The sequence below is a fragment of the Clarias gariepinus genome, chromosome 14 (genome assembly GCF_024256425.1).
Source record: "Clarias gariepinus isolate MV-2021 ecotype Netherlands chromosome 14, CGAR_prim_01v2, whole genome shotgun sequence".
NCBI classification, from domain to species: Eukaryota; Metazoa; Chordata; class Actinopteri; order Siluriformes; family Clariidae; genus Clarias; species Clarias gariepinus.
The window spans coordinates 16,071,719-16,087,974 of NC_071113.1; the positions used below are offsets into that span (position 1 = coordinate 16,071,719).

A 16,256-nucleotide genomic window follows, 5' to 3' on the forward strand; every position below is an offset into this window, starting at 1 on the left:
TGATTAAACTTAGGACATTAAAAATATGAATTCATTAGTAGGCTAAATTATTTTAGTAAAGTGGTAAGGTGCAATTAAAATGCTAAATAACTTTTTCTATAATAACACCATTTCAGAAGCAGACATATTCCCACAACTGTTTTTGTACAGGTTTTTTTTTTTCTTTTAACCAATGCCATGATGATCATTAGTTCCAGCACAATGCATATAACAGTTTAACTGTTTTATTATGATTGATTATGCATATCATGTGTCTTAATTATCGGATTGAAACCATAACGGATAGAAGAAAATCTTAAGCAGTGTATAATTTGTAATCGGTCTTGAGCTCGGGTTACTGTTGTATAATAATGTTGCAAGTCCTCTGTGTTTTTATGTTCTGCAGGTTTTCCTCCCAAGAACTGAGTAGGTGGATAGGCTAAGATAAATTGCCGTTCAGTGTGAGAATGTAAGTGTACGATGCCCTTTGACGGGCAAGTGTGTCATATAGGGTGTTTCTCTGCTATGTTCCTAGTATTCCCAGGGTGCATTGTGACCATGACCAGGATAACACAGTTACTGAAGATGATTGTTTGATATGGTTCTTGGTACAAGAAGCAATAACGTACTTTAAGAAATGGCAAGAGACCTGGCAGAGCACTGAAGATCACAATAGTGGATGAGAAATATCAGTCATGAAAAAGAACTGAGATCAAGATCAGAACCATCTCCAGGAAGTAGAGCTGGATGTCTGAAAAGGGAGCATATCAGTATGACCTTAAAATATGCAACCTCCTATCAAGAAAAGTCAGGTTGCAGTTTGTTAGAATGTGCTATAAAAAGTACAGGGTATTGGGTGAAAGATCAATGGACTGACAGAAATCTGAAGATTGACCACAATAATTAAAATGAGTAAAGTCAGGGAGCAAGCAAAAAAAGCTCATGATCGATTACAGACCAACTGATCTATGAAACATAGAAAGGGCAAACAGAAAAGTAGACACCACTGTGGGCATAAAACACCAAACGCAGTAAACAGATATTACTTTTCAACAATATGAGAAAACTGCCAAAACAAGAAATAAAAGATTTATTATAGTGTCCCATTGCTTTTTCTCATTACTTAAAAGCAATATACATTTACCGATCAACCATAACATTAAAACCATTACCATGAGTTTTGTTTTACCCTTGTGCCATCAGAGTGGCTCTGGTCCCTTGGGGCATTGCTCTGAAGGGCTTTTAGGAGTGTACTATGCTGTCTGCCAACTGGACATTGGTATTGGATCTTTTGGCTGCTGTTGGGTTTAGGTGTGGTCTTTGTGGATCAGACTTGTTTGTCTGGTGCATCCCATGGGTGCTTCATTGGATTGAATCGGGGTCTGGGGAGTTTGGAGGCCATGCTGATCCCTGTGCGGCGAAAAGGGCTGTGGTGCAGTGGGTGTTCTGGTGCCCTTCTATCATTGGCTTTTTTAGCAATTTGTGCAGTATTGGCTTTTCTACAGGATCAGTTCCCTGCATGACCTCCATTGATGAAACTTGGGTTCCGATGATCCTGATATGTTTGCTGGTGTGTAGGTAAACAATATTAACTAGTGGTGTTAATGTTATGGCTGATCAGTATATATATGGATACAAAATAATACATCCTTGTATTTGTCCCAGAATTGAGTAGAAGGTACAGTGGTTCTAAAAAAAAAAAAGTGTTTACTTTTTATTATTATTTTTTGCTTGTTTGTCACACTTTGTTTCCGATCATCAAATAAATTTACATATTAGTCAAAGATAAGACAAGTAAACACATCATGCAGTTTTTATTATTAGGGAAAAACAAAATCCAAAACTACAAACCCTGTGTGAAAGTGTTTGCCCCTAAACCTATTAATTGGTTGGTCCTTAGCAGCAACCAAGCATTTTTAATAACTTGCAGTGAGTCTGTTGCAGCGCTGTGGAAGAATTTTGGCCCACTCATCTTTGCAGAATTGTTGTAATTCAGCCACATTGGAGGGCTTTCAAGCATGAACCGCCTTTTTAAGGTCATGCCACAGTGTATGTAAATTGAAGTCAGGTCATGATTTTGATTAGGACACTCCAAAGTTTTTATTTTGTTTTTCTTCAGCCATTTAAAAGTGGACTTGCTAGTGTGCTTTGGATCATTGTTCTGCTGCAGAACCCAAGTTTGCTTCAGCTTGGGGTCACAAACAGATGGCTGGACATTCTCCTTCAGGATATTTTGGTACACAGCAGAATTCATGGTTCCATTTATCACAGCAAGTCTTCCAGGTCCTGAAGCAGCAAAACACCACCAGACCATCACACTACCACCACCATATTTTACTGTTGGTATGATGTTCTTTTTCTAAAATGCGGTGTTACTTTCACTCCACACATAATGGGACAAAACCTTACGAAAAGTTAAACTTTTGTCTCGTTGGTCCGCAGAGTATTTTCCCATAAGTTTTGGGGATCATCAAGATGTTTTCTGGCAAAACTGAGATGAGTTTTTATGTTCTATTTGCTTAGCAGTGTTTTTCATTTTGGAACTCTGCCATGTAAACCATATTTTCCCAGTCTCTTTTTTTTATGGTGGAGTCATGAACACTCACCTTAATCGAGGCAATTGAGTCCTGCAATTCTTTGGATGTTGTTGTGGGGTCTTTTGTGACGAATTGTCGCTGCACTCTTGGGGTAATTTTGGTCGACCAGGCACTCCTGGGAAGGTTCTCCACTGTACCATGTTTTTGCCATTTGTAGATAATGGCTCTCACTGTGGTTTGCTGCAGTCCCAAAGCCTTAAAAATGGCTTCATAAGCCTTTCCAGATTGATAGATGTCATTTATTTTCTTTCTCATTTGGTTTAGAATTTTTTTGGATCTCGGCATGATGTTAGGCTTTTGAAAATCTTTTGGTCTACTTCACTTTTTCAGGTAGCTCCTATTTAAGTGATTTTTTGATTGCAAACAGGTGTGGCAGTAATCAGGCCTGGGTGTGGCTAGAGAAATTGAACTCTGTGTGATAAACCAGACTTAAGTTATGTTTTAACAGGGGGGCTTTTTCTCACAGGTCGATGTAGTTTTGGATTTTGTTTTCCCTTTATTTAAAAAATGCATAATGTGTTTACTTGTGTTATCTTTGTGATGATCTGAAACATTGAAGTGTGGCAAACAAGAAATAAGTAAGGGGGCAAACACTTGTGGTAACACGTATTGTAATTAAATCTGATTAGTTTATTGCTTCTTCTGTCCAGTGCTTTAAATATTGTGCCTCTAAATTATAAGGTCCTTACTGCATTTCTTGAAATGATGTCAGACTTTGCTTCATTTAAGCCATAGCAATGCAGCATTTGTGTCGCATTAAAATGAAATAACTGTCATTTAATGTGTTATTTCAAGTTATTTAAGAATATGAGAGCTGAACGTATTGTGCCATTATAAAAATATATTATTTAAATAATTTAATGACGGTGTAGTAGCACATCGGGTAATGCCGCCTTGCATTTCCAGGATCCAGAGATTGATCTTAAACTCAGGTTACTGTCTACGCAGGGTTATGCATCTTCCCTCCATGTCTGTGTGGGTATTAACAAAGCATGCCAGTCACACCGTGTAAATGATTTTAGAAATGTGAGTGTGTGCGTATGGTGCCTTGGAGAGCAGAGAGTCTTCGTAATGATTTTATCCCTGAGCAGATTAAAGCAGTTACTAAAAATGAAGCAAATAATGTAAATGATATTATTACAATATTACAGTTGTTTGATAACTTGGTATAAAACGCATAGATTATGGTAAAATATGAAAGGTTTGAAAGTTTATTTCGTAGCTTGGTGCAGTATTGCATAGTTCATGTTTGTCTTTAAACTTTCATGATTTATGTTGGCCTCAGTCTTTTCAAGTCTTCCCTAATATTACAGTCTGCTATATAGGATTTGAGGTGGGTTTGGATTTAGACTTTACCTTGGCCTTAGCTTTTCACAGAGGATTCCAGGTGGGTTTGTATTAGGGCTTTGCCCTGGCCTTTCAAAAACTCTATTTTGTCCTTTTGAGCTACTATGTAGTGGATTTACTCAAGTGCTCGAGTGTCAGGAATGTTGTCCTATTGTGAGGTATATTTTCAGTCCAACTTCGGTTTTTGACAGATTGCTTCATTCGTCTGAAGTAGTCTCTGATACACTGGGGAATTTGTTTGACTGAAACAGAATAAAATGCCAAGCTAAGGGGAAAAAAAACTATCCTCAACTATAACGCTCATAGTAGTGTCTTACAGTTCTGTCAGGAACTTAATACAATGAGATTTTTGATCTTCAACAAGTTGACTTCTAGCAGTTCTGACCTTATCTATTGACTAGATCTGTGCTCTTTCTTAGAGCTGACTCATTCTCATTGACACCAGGAGATACCTGAAGCTATTACTTTGGAGGTCTATATAAGAGAGTGCTCTTCCTCGATACTTCCTCTTACATATTTACTAATGAATCATTTTAACATTTGCACTCGTTAAAGGATATTTGGAATTATACTCTTTTTTTTTTATTATTTTTTTTATGATGCATTTTTCGACAAGGTGCATCTTCAAAACTGAGGATAATTAATGCTTGCTTTAAAGCCGAGGCACTGTTTTGTCCGTCCTTTAGAGGATACGGGTATCTAGGTCACAGAATAAGTTCAGTCTGATCTCGAGCTTTATCTGTCTCTCAGGATTCCAGCCTGTCAAAACACTACCCCAATTCTGATCTCAGGTCAGTGGATACTTTTATCTCTGTTTAGTCCTTCAGCCTAGTAGTTTATAAAAGCATGATGATCCTGGCGCTTTTAACAGAGTTTTTTAGTTAGATTGTTATTCAATATTTAATTAAGTAAATATCTTCACAGTTGCCTAGATCATCTCTTGAACACATTTTTTTTTCTATATTCTAAAACTGGAAAAGTTGGAAGCTGGATATTTTGTCTTTTAGGAGTTGAACCATTGGCGTATAATTTTCATATGTACTTAATTAGAGAACGTTATGTTTAGCCTTTAGATTGTAAACCTTTTTCAACTGCTTCCTTTAGTATGGAGGGCTGATTGACATGCGACTTGCTGATATGCATTTACATTTTCATTATTTCCCCCACTGCTTCCTCACACTCGCACAAACACCCAGGTGTTATCAATAACTGATCAGATAATAATAACAGGCATCAGAAATGATCCTGCTATCCTGTTTTGATGTGGAGGTAAATTAAGACTACACTTCCTCTTTTACATTACATTATTTTAACCCTCTATTCTCCCGCTGGCATTTTGATTAGCTGAAATAACTGCTTTTTATTGAACAACCCACAACAAGCTCGGCAATGCACATCACCCGACTCTGTTTCTTCCTGTGTTTGTTTGTATTAGTGCTGTGTGTGTGTGGTTTGGAGGGCAGTGAGGCAGGAGGAGGCTGGTAGGCTGCTGATGTGGATGGTTAGGCAGTTGGAACGGGTCTGAATAGAGAAGGGAGGTTTTTGTGGGGATTCAGGTTTTGGTTCAGTGGTGTAAGAGTCTTTGAGGCACTGACCGACACAGACCCCTTTAATACTGCTACGTTTAATCAATACATGAGGAGGCATTCTCTTATTCCCTGTACAAGAAGTGACCAAGCAGCTTAGAATAGAAATAAGTAGTTTTATTATTTCCTGACAAAGCCATAAGGTGTGGTGGTTGGCCACACCTACTGTAAGTATGTGGTCATTAGGGAAATCATTGGGTTACTATGTGATGCAATTCTTAACTATTTAGTGACGGTAAAATCAAAGTATTACAAGATTAGAATGGAGTCACTGAAAGAGTCCTCCATAATCTGGCGTAGAGCCTCGGTGCTTGCAAGAGTCCAGCAGTAGCTCTCCTCCAGATGTGGTTATCGCCTCCTCCTGAGAAAACACATACCGGCAGCCAGACAAATGAGCAACAGCACAGGTACAGACAACAGCATGCACATGTTTAGTAATGAAATCAATTCTCACTGTCAGTAGCACAGATGGAAGAACAGTAGTGCTTAGTGTGGTTGTGTTAGTCACACCCTTGAGCTTTATGATCAGTGTTTCCCTGGTATTGCCTATGTGTAAATTTGATAACCTGTGTGTATGCTACGACAAAGTTTGAACTTTAAGAAAAGTTGAATTGTGATGACTTGCAAGAAGTTGACCTTATGGAAGTCGATGAGGTCAGCTAAGGTAGCATGGCGGATTTGATCCACCCCAAGGAAGCTGTAGTAATCACCCGAGGCATCGATGAGAAAGTGTTTAAAGCCAGAAGCCGTCCGGTAGGACAGAGTGTATCCCCAGATCCTTTCACTCACTCTTACTAGGAAACAGCCTTCAGAAGTATTCATTAGCAAGGACTCCGAATCCTGCCGAGAGATGATCCCTATAGGTGTGGTGCAAAGAAAGTGTGAGAAGGTAGTATCCGTTGGGTGAGATGTATAACTGACAGTGGGAATTTAGATTGAAGAAAAGCCACAGAGAGCAGACATGAGTCAGAGCATGGCAGACAGGACAGAGACAGTGAGTGATAGCAAATGGGCAGTACGTGCTAGAGAGCGCATGATGCTTTGGCACACTGTTGTTGTGCGACAGGCCTCACTCTTGTATCACTCTGACACTCATTAATCTTATCATTTACCCAATCAGCTCTGACACACAGTAACCCCAATCAACCAAAACACAAGCTGTTAAATTACTGAGCTTTACGATTCCCACCTCTTTTTCTCAATATCTCTGCTGTCTTGTTCTAACTCTGTGCGCTGCACTTCCACCCTGTCATCTGTTTCTTCTACCACTTGCTCGCTCTATCATTCTCTCACAGTCCAATCGATTCTGGTCTCCCTGTCTAAAACCACTAATCTAGTCTCTTGCTACATTAAAGTGCCTGTTACCCAACCTGGCCACCTGGAAGCTTATTTCTTCAGAGCTTGGAGAGACTTCGCTGCCATGTAATCTTGGACTATAGTTTGTTGAAGAGATATAAACTATAGTTTGTTGCTTAAAGTTGGTAGGCTAACAATGTAGAGTATTGCTGCATTCTTTACCATGGAACCAAGGGGCAATGGTGTTACTGCTCCTTTCATAACCTGCTCTTCTGGGTTTTTGTTCCTCCTTAAACCACTTCATGATGGAATCACGAGAAGTTGGCCTGGGTGGTCGAACCCACACTGGGCTAGAGAGGAGAATGATGTAGAAAGACATTTGTAAAATTATTCTAATCTTTTCATATGAATATGTATTTCTACAATATGTGAAACCAGTCATGGCAACATTGCTGATAATGTTAGTGTAGTAACATATAGGATTTAGAGATACCCCTCTGTTATTGACTGTGTCTGGGGGCTGCTGAATCTGCGGTTCGGTCTGCGGCGGCACTGAACATGCACGACTGCACTTCCAACAGAGGATTGTGATTGGCTAGTATCAGCAGGAGTTTTTGATGGTTGCTCAAGGACATCACTGTGGCGCCGGTTCTGACCCGAGCCATTCAGATGTGTCTTCTGGAACAGTCCACTGAGGCCAGCCACAAGGCCTTTCTCGATGGCGCGCAGGGACTGGCGTTTGTACTCATCTCTGGCACGGCGAGCCTTACACTTCATCTCCTCATCAGCTGCTTTGGAGCGGCGCACTGTGAAGCACAGAGATTTGAATAGAAATCAGCTGCTTTAATCGGACTGGCCCACTTGTGCATTTTCTTTTTTTCTTCCATTCCACTTGCTTTCTTACATTGTTCCTGCCATTCCTTGTCATCCCTTTCACTTCTTTTTTCCTCTTGCTTCAGAGAGATGAACAGCTCCTTTGCTCGCTTTTCCTCTGTTTGCCGGATTTCCTCCTCACCTCTCTGTCTCTCCTCCTGTTCACATTTCTTGGGGCCAAAGATAAAATTAATTGATCACCCTCATCTCCAGGCAATACTCGGATAAAGTGCATTGCTAGATGAAAATTCCACTGATCTAATTTTCTCGTTTTCATTAACAGCTAGGCCACAGTGATTAATTTGGCGTAATTGTGTCATTAATGCTGACTTTATCCTTTTAACTCTAAGTATCAAAGATCAGACCTACAAATGTTGGTCTTGTCTTGCAAAGATCGCTATCGTCATTGTGTGAGATTGCTAAGCTTTGTATAATTGAACAAGCCCACAAAATACATAGTAATTAGGAATAACTGAGCCAAATCACTATTGCTAGTTGGTGATAAAGGGCTTAAATGAAGTAGCAAGGATTTTGACACTACTTCATCATCATGGCAGTGTGTCAAATGAAACTAATAGGATTGGAGAAGGAAGCCATGCTCCACTTGACTTTATTTTGGTCACTCTAGTTTAATCTGTTTAAGTAGTGAGGACTATATGTGATTTCATATTAGCTGAGCCCCACCTTCAGTTCTCTTAAAAAATGTCCTTCTTAACCTTTTCAAGAGCTGTAAATGCACCAATGCACCTCTAACTGCCAATTCATAAGAGTTCATGTACCTATTCTATTCTCTCTCAAATAAATGTACATGTATTGCAATATAATAAGTGAAATATGTGCATACAGTACATGCATCATGTTCAAAAGTTATCTTTTCTTTTTATTTTATGTTTTTTGCACCAAAAAAACATAAAATAAAAAGAGAAGATAACTTTTGAACATGAACAACATCTGATCATGGCAGGTCTCAGTATTACTCAAGCACAACCTCAGACGAACATATAATTTTTTTTTTAACCATACCATTATTTATTTAATAAAGTTAACCCCGCAGGCCTCTATAAAAGCAGACGTTTTGGCCTGGAGCATTCAGGTGTGTGTTAGGACAATGCCAAGAGGAAAAGACATAAGCAATAGTCTAGGCGAAGCAACTGTTGCTGCACATTAGTTTGGACAGGGGTATAAAAAAATAAAATAAAAAAACCATTTCCAATTACGTTTCCATTTTTAATTTCAATACAATTTGGAGTTCAACATTCTACATTAAGAAAGATTATTTACAAGTGGAATGCATTCAGGACATTTGCCACTCTACCTAGGAGTGGACGTTCCAGCAGATTCATCCCAAGGTCAAACTTTGCAATGCTCAGGTTAAAAAAGAAAATAATAACTCTTAGCCCCTACAGGTCTCACTGAGCCTGGACAAATGCGACCAAAGTAAAGTTTGGCCCTAATGCCCAGTGCCATTTTGGTGAAAACCAATCACCATTTCTGCAGAAACACCTCATACCTACTGTCAAGCACAGCCGTGAAGGGGTGATGATTTGGGCTTGTTTTGCAGCCACAGAAGTTGGGCACTTTGCAGTCATTGAGTTATACCAGAGGACTCTAAAGGCAAATGTGACATCTGTCTGACAGCTAAAGCTTGGTCAAAATTGGGTCAAATTGGGTCAACAGGACAATGATTCGAAGCATGCCAGTAAATCTACATTAAAATGGCTGAAAATAAAAGAATTAAGATTTTGGAATGGCCTGTCTGAATGACTCAACTGAAATGCTGTGGTGGGACCTTAAGAGAGCTGTGTATAAGTGAATGCTCAAAAATCTTAATGAGCTAAAGCAGTGTTTCAAAGGAGGATGGTCCAAAATTCCTTCACAACATTGTGAGAGACTGATAAAGTCGTACAGGTACCAATTAATTCAAGTTATTGCTGCTAAAGATGGGTCTATTAGCTAGTGGATCAGGAGGGGTACTCTCAGAGTCAAAGCAAAGCCATGAGGTGGAGAGAATTATATGTAGATATGCAAGACAGGATTTTGTCAAGATACATATCTGAGGAAGGATACAAGAACATTTCTGCAGTATTGAAAGTGGCTAGGAGCATGGTAGTCTTCATCACCTAGCCAAATTAACCCAGAGGAATATGGAACCCCAAGGGTCACTATACATTTGATCCTAAGTTCCTTTGTGTAGAATTGGAGAACCTTACAGAAGGACAACTTTTACTGTAGCACTTCACCAATCAGGCCTCTGTGGTAGAATGGCCAGACAGAAGCCATTCCTCACTTAAAGTTACATGACATCCTGCTGGGAGTTTGCCAAAAAGCCCCTGAAGGCCTTTCAGACTATGAAAAAAACAAATCCTCTGGTCTGTTGACACAAAGATTAAACTATTTGGAATTAGGATATCAGGCATTGCATATCTTCTCATTAAAACCATCCCTACAGTCAAACACAGTGAGGCAGCATCATGCTGTGGGGATGTTTTTTTTTTTCCATAACTGAGACTAGGAGTCTAATCAGAATAGTTGACAAATAAAGTCCTATCCTGAGAGAAAACCTTCTCCAGAGTGCTCAGGATCTGAAGCTGACGTCAACAACCCAAAGCATATTGCCAAGAAAACACAGCATTATCTTTAGAACAACTCTGTAAAAGCCCAGGAGTGGCCCAGATCTGGACTTGAACTCAATAGATGATCTCTGGAGAGAGCTGAACATGGCTGTGCACCAATGCTGCCCATCCAACCCGATTAAGCTTGAATGATTCTGTCAAAAAGAATGAAACCATTTCCAAAAGAAAGTTGTGCCAAGCTTGTAGCATCTTTCCCAAGCAGACTTAAAGTTATCATTGCGGCCATAGGTGCTTTACCCAAGTACCAAGCATGAGTCTTTATTATTATAATTATAATAATAATTATTATTATTATTATTATTATTATTATTTATAAACATAACAAAATGTGGAAAACTTAAAAGAGTCTGAAAACGTTCTGTTGACATTGTGTATATACAGTACACTGCCTGGCCAAAAAAAACTGCCTGGTTGCTCACTAAGATTTCATATAATCACCTTTAAGTTTAATTACAGCATACAATGTGGTGGCCAGTTCAAGTGTGTAAATGATTTCTCATTTACTCCCAGAATCACTCTTGAAGTCCTGGAATATGTCTGTACCATCAGTGAATAAAAACTTCATTGATGTCATTCAGTACATTCAGGTCATCAGCTGACTTTATTTTATTACCACATAATGTTGCTACGCCTAAATTTGACTGACTGAAGCAACCCCGGTTTATACCACTGCTTTAAGAGGCTTGTACAGTGACCGCTATGCATGGTAGGTGGCTCAGTGGTTAAGGTGCTGGCCTGTTGATCGGTAGGTCCCAGGTTCAAACCGTATCATGGTATAGTGTGTGTATGGAAATGCTCTTCATTTTCATACACACACATGCCTATTAAGAATAAACATGTTTTTTTAAATACCAAATGTTTAAGTAATCTCCGTTATGATTTTTTTTCTGGCCACATTTCATCCACAAAGGTCATGGTTCAGCACTATCCTTCTAGGTTTTGATGTGTTTAACGGTTTTTAATACAGTTTCAGTAATTAAAAATCTCCTTAGTTGTTTTCTTTGCTTGATGCAGTACGGTAATTTGACCCTTCTGAAATGGGAACCTTTTTTTGGACCATGCAGCATGCATACATACTGTGGGTACGGAAAGTATTCAGACCCCCTTAAATGTTTCACTCTTTGTTATATTGTAGCCATTTGCTAAAATCATTGAAGTTCATTTAATGCACCCCATATTGAAAGAAAAACACAGAATTGTTGACATTTTTGCAGATTTATTAAAAAAGAAAAACTAAAATATCATATGGTCCTAAGTATTCAGACCCTTTGCTGTGACACTCATGTATTTAACTCGGGTGCTTTCCATTACTTCTGATCATCCTTGAGATGGTTCTACGCCTTCATTTGAGTCCAGCTGTGTTTGATTATACTGATTGTACTTGATTAGGAAAGCCACACACCTGTCTATATAAGACCTTACAGCTCACAATGCATGTCAAGGCAAATGAGAATCATGAGGTCAAAGGAACTGCCTGAAGTGCTCAAAGACAGAATTGTGGCAAGGCACAGATCTGGCCAAGGTTACAAAATTTCTGCTGCACTTAAGGTTCCTAAGAGCACAGTGGCCCCCATAAACAAAGGACATTTGGGATGGCCAGAACCCCTTTATACATTTACATTTTGGCAGACGCTCTTATCCGGAGCGACTTACATTTTTATTTATTTTTTATCTCATTACACATCTGAGCAGTTGAGGGTTAAGGGCTCAAGGGCCCAACAGTGACAACTTGGTGGTTGTGGGGTTTGAACTTGGGATCTTTCAAACCATGGTCCAATGCCTTAACCACTGAGCTACCCCTGGCCCCAAAGGCCTTACCTCTAGCCCTTTCTGGCCAAACTGAGCTATCGGTGGAGAAGAGCCCAAAGATCACTGTGGCTGAGTTCCAGAGATGCAGTTGGGAGATGGGAGAAAGTTGTAGAAAGTCAACCATCACTGCAGCCCTCCATCAGTCGGGGCTTTATGGCAGAGTGGCCTGACGGAAGCCTTTCCTCAGTGCAAGACACATTAAAAAACACCTGAAGGACTCCAGAATGGTAAGAAATAGGATTCTCTGGTCTGATGAGACCAAGATAGAACTTTTTGGCCTTAATTCTAAGCGGTATGTGTGTAGAAAACCAGGCACTGCTCATCACCTGTCCAATTCAGTCCCAACAGTGAAGCATGGTGGTAGCAGCATCATGCTGTGGGGGTGTTTTTCAGCTGCAGGGACAGGATGACTCAAAATCATCGCGGGAAAGATGAATGCGGCCAAGTACAGGGATATACTGGATGAAAACCTTCTCCAGAGTGCTGAGGAACTCAGACTGGGCCAAAGGTTTACCTTCCAACAAGACAATGACCTTAAGCACACAGCTGAAATACCGAAGGAGTGGCTTCACAAGAGGATCTGCAAGGAGGAATGGCAGAGGATCCCCAAATCCAGGTGTAAAAATTTTTTAAAAAATTTGTTGCATCTTTCCCAAAAAGACTCCTGGCTGTATTAAATCAAAAGGGTGCTTCTAGTAAATACTGAGCAAAGGGTCAGAATACATAGGCCCATGTGATATTTCAGTTTTTCTATTTGAATAAATCTGCAAAAATGTCAACAATTCCGTGTTTTTCTGTCAATATGGGGTGCTGTATGTACATTTAATGAAGAAAAAAAAAAAGAACTTAAATTTTTCACTCTTTATATTGCAACCATTTGCTAAAATTATTTAAGGGGGTCTGAATATTTTCCAGACCCACTGTATATACAGTAGTATAACGATGTTTACTTGTCAGGTCTAGCTAATGTAAGAAGTATATGTAAGTATTAGATTAATTATTTATTATAATTTTTTTTTTCACTTTGCTTTTATCATAAAAGACCAACCTTCAGCTTCTCACAAATACGATCCTCTTCCTGCTCCTCTTGCTTGGCTGCCCTTCTGTCATCTGTCTCCTCCCTCCATTTCCCTGCTACAAACCGAGCCTTCTCCTTTGCCATGGCATCCCGAAACTTCTTTTCAATCTCTGCTTCCTTCATACGCCTCGGAAAATTCAACAGGGAATGACTGACACACATTGCTCATCATCTTACTTTCAGTTAATCTCTCCCCCTCTCTCTTCCTTTCATTTTAAGGTGACTCACATCTGTCAGTCTTTGTGCTCTCCTCCAATCCCCTTGGTTACTGCTCACCAATTTTCATATCTCTAACTCCCTCTTCTCTCCCCTTTTTCTATTTCTAGTTATATCACCCTAATCACATCTTTCTTTTATTCTGCATGTCATACTTTTTCTCTCCATCCTATCACCCCTCTCTCCCTCCAGTCCCTGTATTTATGTCTTTAAGCTCTCTCACCAGAGTTCCTGTGCCTCTCGCTGCGCCTGTTTCCTTGCTTTCTCCTCCATCAGCTTTTCTACTATGTCACTGTAGATTTTGTCTCCTTGGGCCTCCCCCATGACCCAGACCCACACCTCACCATCAGAGCCCAGGAGCCACTGAATGCCTCTACGGTCACCTGGCCAGGGACACACACACACACACACACACACACAATGAAAGGAGTTTCCCTGTATTATGAAAAAGATACGACATACTTTACTATCTTTTTCTATTAATATACTTTTTTTTTATAATAAAGTGAAACATCCCAGCAGCTATTAATTAACTCAATAATTAATTAAACTCAATAATTAACAAATTGCACAACTTAATTTGTAGCAAATTTACCAATCCTAAGATGAAGATTATTGGAAGATAAAAAGTCATTTTTTTTTCTCTAAACTAATTAATATGAAATTTTGTAAAATCCATACGTAATTTGTTAGAATTTTGTACGAAACTGATTTCACTAAACCCTTCCATTATTTTCCTGTGCCATGTGCAATAATGTAATGTAATCCATATGTAATGTAATCCCTGTAATCCATAAAGATACATGACATCCTGTGATAGCGGAGTATGTGGTTGCCAGATCAGTGGACTTACTCTTTTTACGGACATTTAGACTGGGGTCTCTGCTCTCCCTCTCGTTCCAGCGGCGTACCTGCTCCTCACGGATCTTATAGAAGAGAATTTGCTTCTGTTCCTCATTTAGCTCTCGTAGCAGATCTGGCTCGATGTACATATCTTGAAGAATTTGCTGCATCATCTTGACAGCTGTGTAATGATCTCACATGTAATCCTTCTCCTTGTGGTTCACCTTTTGATTGAAGAAGACTTCCCCACGGTGAGGAAGACTATAGGCTTTAAATGGCAAGGAAGGCCCAGATTGTGCTCTGCTTAATATGGTGTAGATATATATCACTTAAATGCCACATGCTTACCAGCAGCCTTGCCCACCCTACTTCTGGAAATTTCTCTGTCCACGTTTTATTTTCCTATGCAGCTTTTTTTCCTCTATGCAGCTCAATTGTCCTCTTTTTCTTTTTCTAGTCTCTCGTAGCCTCGTTTTTCTGCCACTTGTTCCCTTCCGCTTGGTTTTGGTTCATTGTATAACTTCCCTAAGGGTTTTAATTTCACCCCTCTACTTGCTTATCTCTCTCTCTCTCTCTCTCTCTCTCACACACACACACACACACACACACACACACACACAAAATGCCTCTCTCTTTCTGTCTCCTGCAGTGACCCTACATACAGGTGTCCCTGACACCACAGTCTGTGTCTGACAGACCTAAGACATTGTTTTAGATGGTGTGTAGATTACGTACATTAGTTTGGAATTATCACGTTGTACGTTCTCTGTTTGATGTAAAATTGTGGTTATTTTTTATTGTATAAAAATAAGAGAGAGCTAGATAGAGTGTGTGTGTGTGTGAGAGAGAGAGAGTTAGTGCACATGTTAGTGTGTTATCTGACCTGTCCCTTTTTCCCCTCCTTTCCATAGTGCAACTGTATCTGTGCTTCTCATGTTGCTCCAGCACCGTAGCAGATGGTGTTAACTCTCCTCCCCTTGCTCTGCTCTCCAGGTAGCCCTTGAGCTTCGAGAACACTAGTCCCTCACGTCTCATTACAGCTTAATGCTCCCTACACCCCTAATCACCACTAACTGCTTTCTAATTATTGTCTTTATTGTTTAGTATTTATTAACGACTATGAAATTGAGGCATCGCATGGTGCATACTTGTTACTGTGTTGTGACATCATTTTAGTCCTTTTAGAACTAGTTTCCATCTGCAGTGGAAAGCTTCTTCTCATTTAGTCGGCTATGCATAAAGACCCCGTGACCTGCCATTTATTGGTCCGTCCATTTGTCTTGTGTTACCTTACTTTTACATTTCTTGCGCTACTACCCACAGAGCCTACACACACGCAACCTTATTAGAAGCCACGGTCTAGACAGTTGCATTCTATTTATAAAGAGAACAAGACAAATTATACTAGCAAGCACGGTTGTAAGCTGTTTTCCGTTTGTTTTTCTCTTTTCCTATTCTGTTCTAACTGTAACAGTAATCATCTCTAATGTGCAGGAAGCTCTGGGAATGTAAACACAGGATGTTTAAAATAAAGAGCGAGAGAGAAAGCCCAGGACAGGGAGATATAAAGTACAGTAAATCTGTCACCAAAACAATAAAGTATATTTTCATCATTCCTATTCATTATTTTTATCCAAGCATGCAGCATGTAAATCATTTACACTGACCTTTCTCTTGTCTTCCCTTTTACATTGGTGTTGAAGAGGCAGATTTTTTTTCCTATGCTAATTTACCTAATTCATAATGCCAACTCCAAAATAAACACTAATTATCCCACTGATGTAATAATCATGTCTAACAGTGAGACTCATTATCAAATGTAATTAATCAAAAACAAAAGCCTGTCAAGCCTTTCAAAGACTACAGTGTTAATAATAACAGGGTTAATTCATGGTAGCTGAATTTGACTAGAGATCAACACTAATTATTTCAATTGGTCTCTCTGACTATGCAGCACAATAAATATTTTGCATTTGAATAAATTTAGAAATCTCTTAAC

At 39.4% G+C, this 16,256-nt stretch overlaps 1 protein-coding gene across 2 annotated transcripts; it reads right to left on the reverse strand.

Moving 5' to 3' along the window:
- Nucleotides 1–5,734: 5,734 nt before the first annotated feature.
- Nucleotides 5,735–14,430, reverse strand: sh2d4bb (SH2 domain containing 4Bb). Of its 2 annotated transcripts, none has more exons than XM_053512070.1 (8): nt 14,281–14,430; nt 13,638–13,849; nt 13,169–13,325; nt 7,710–7,848; nt 7,402–7,611; nt 7,028–7,150; nt 6,146–6,366; nt 5,735–5,870 (listed from the first exon to the last, which is right to left on the reverse strand). In XM_053512070.1, exons 1-8 carry the CDS (start codon nt 14,428–14,430, stop codon nt 5,778–5,780), a joined length of 1,305 nt encoding a protein of 434 aa, XP_053368045.1. In that variant the 3' UTR covers nt 5,735–5,777. The 2 variants fall into 2 exon arrangements, with proteins under 2 accessions (XP_053368045.1, XP_053368046.1); XM_053512071.1 differs by having other exon boundaries at nt 13,638–13,787; nt 14,264–14,430.
- Between the last annotated feature and the right edge of the window lie 1,826 nt (nt 14,431–16,256).